Consider the following 1,249-nt stretch of genomic DNA (forward strand, 5'->3'; position numbering starts at 1 on the left):
AGGAGGCGATGAGGTCTATTCTAGGCTACACGAATGAAGCTTGCTATTTTTAGGAACAGAAAGGTTAATTAGAATGTAAGCTACCGAAAGTGATTTATGAATAATTGTTTTTCTTCCCCTGAAGTGTTTTCATGATGCAGATCCGTCACGGGTCTAATTGAGCCACCCACCTCCAGTTCCGATTACTACAGATTACAAAGGATTGAATTTTTTTGACAGTATTGCCTCAACTGCCAAGCCGCGACCGAATATGGACATGACAAATGGACGGTAAGTCAAATTCTCCCACGCCTTGTATCAAGTCATTATACTTCCTTGTCACAAGCATACCATTCAAATGTGCTTCAACAACTCATAAGCCGAATTAGTGCTTCTCTCCCGCCTTTTTAATCGTGTAAAAGAAGGCACAAAAGTTCTCCACGCAGCACTTACATTTATTGAATGACTAACTGAGGAGACAGCCATTGCGACATACAAAGGGATGCAAGGACGCAGTTTTCAATCGTCATTAGTTGTGACAATGCCACTGAGGATGGAGATGATTATGGAACGACGGAGGAGGCAGGCTCCAAACCTGACGCTGGAAGAGGAGAAAGGAGAGGGTGGTTTAGAGGCAGAAGAAGTAGTTGCACACACATCCATCAATCCATCCATCCATATTTAATCAACAAATTCACTCGGTCAACTCGATTCTTCTTCTACCATGAATATGTCAATCTACCTTCCTAGGCGTTCACCCCTTCATCCAAATCCATGCATCAAACCGACTGCTTTCAATCCCCTATCCGTCCTTCACCTATCGAATACAACACACCCAGTAATTTACAATCAGCCACTTTCATTAGCTTGTCTCCATTAACTAATTTTTATTACAAACAACTATCCATCCTTCCATTTACCCATCGTTTGACAAGAGCAAAGGAGAAATAGTTGAGAAGTTGATTTTTACCACCAATCGGTCTGCAAATCCCTTTGTTAGGGGACCAATTAACCTTGAAACAAAGAATGACAACAATTGTTGCAAGTTTTCGACCCATAATGCAATTTCAGTGAACATGGAGACGGACAAAATTAAGTCGCCTCGTCACCTATCACCTATCAACGCCAGCGAATAAGCGACACAGCAACCAAATTGCGAGGCAAAGTTTGTCTGCAAGGATTCATTTGTCCAAGTTTGCATGTGGCTACGTGGATTCATCACTCTCTGCAACCGCCTCCTCCTCCTCCACCACCACCACCACCACCATCA

The 1,249-nt window shown here is 42.9% G+C and overlaps 1 protein-coding gene across 1 annotated transcript in view; it reads right to left on the reverse strand. All coding sequences in view use genetic code 11, as the record gives it.

The window, feature by feature from the left end:
- EGR_10810 (hypothetical protein) overlaps nucleotides 1–1,037 on the reverse strand; it is a gene marked incomplete at both ends in the record, with an annotated part of 3,111 nt that extends 2,074 nt beyond the window's left edge. The window contains one exon of the mRNA XM_024500059.1: nucleotides 900–1,037. Within this exon, the coding sequence (XP_024345531.1) occupies nucleotides 900–1,037 (138 nt within the window). The remainder of the gene's footprint in view (nucleotides 1–899) is intronic.
- Nucleotides 1,038–1,249: the final 212 nt, after the last annotated feature.

This window comes from Echinococcus granulosus (genome assembly GCF_000524195.1).
Source record: "Echinococcus granulosus chromosome Unknown EG_S00274, whole genome shotgun sequence".
NCBI classification, from domain to species: Eukaryota; Metazoa; Platyhelminthes; class Cestoda; order Cyclophyllidea; family Taeniidae; genus Echinococcus; species Echinococcus granulosus.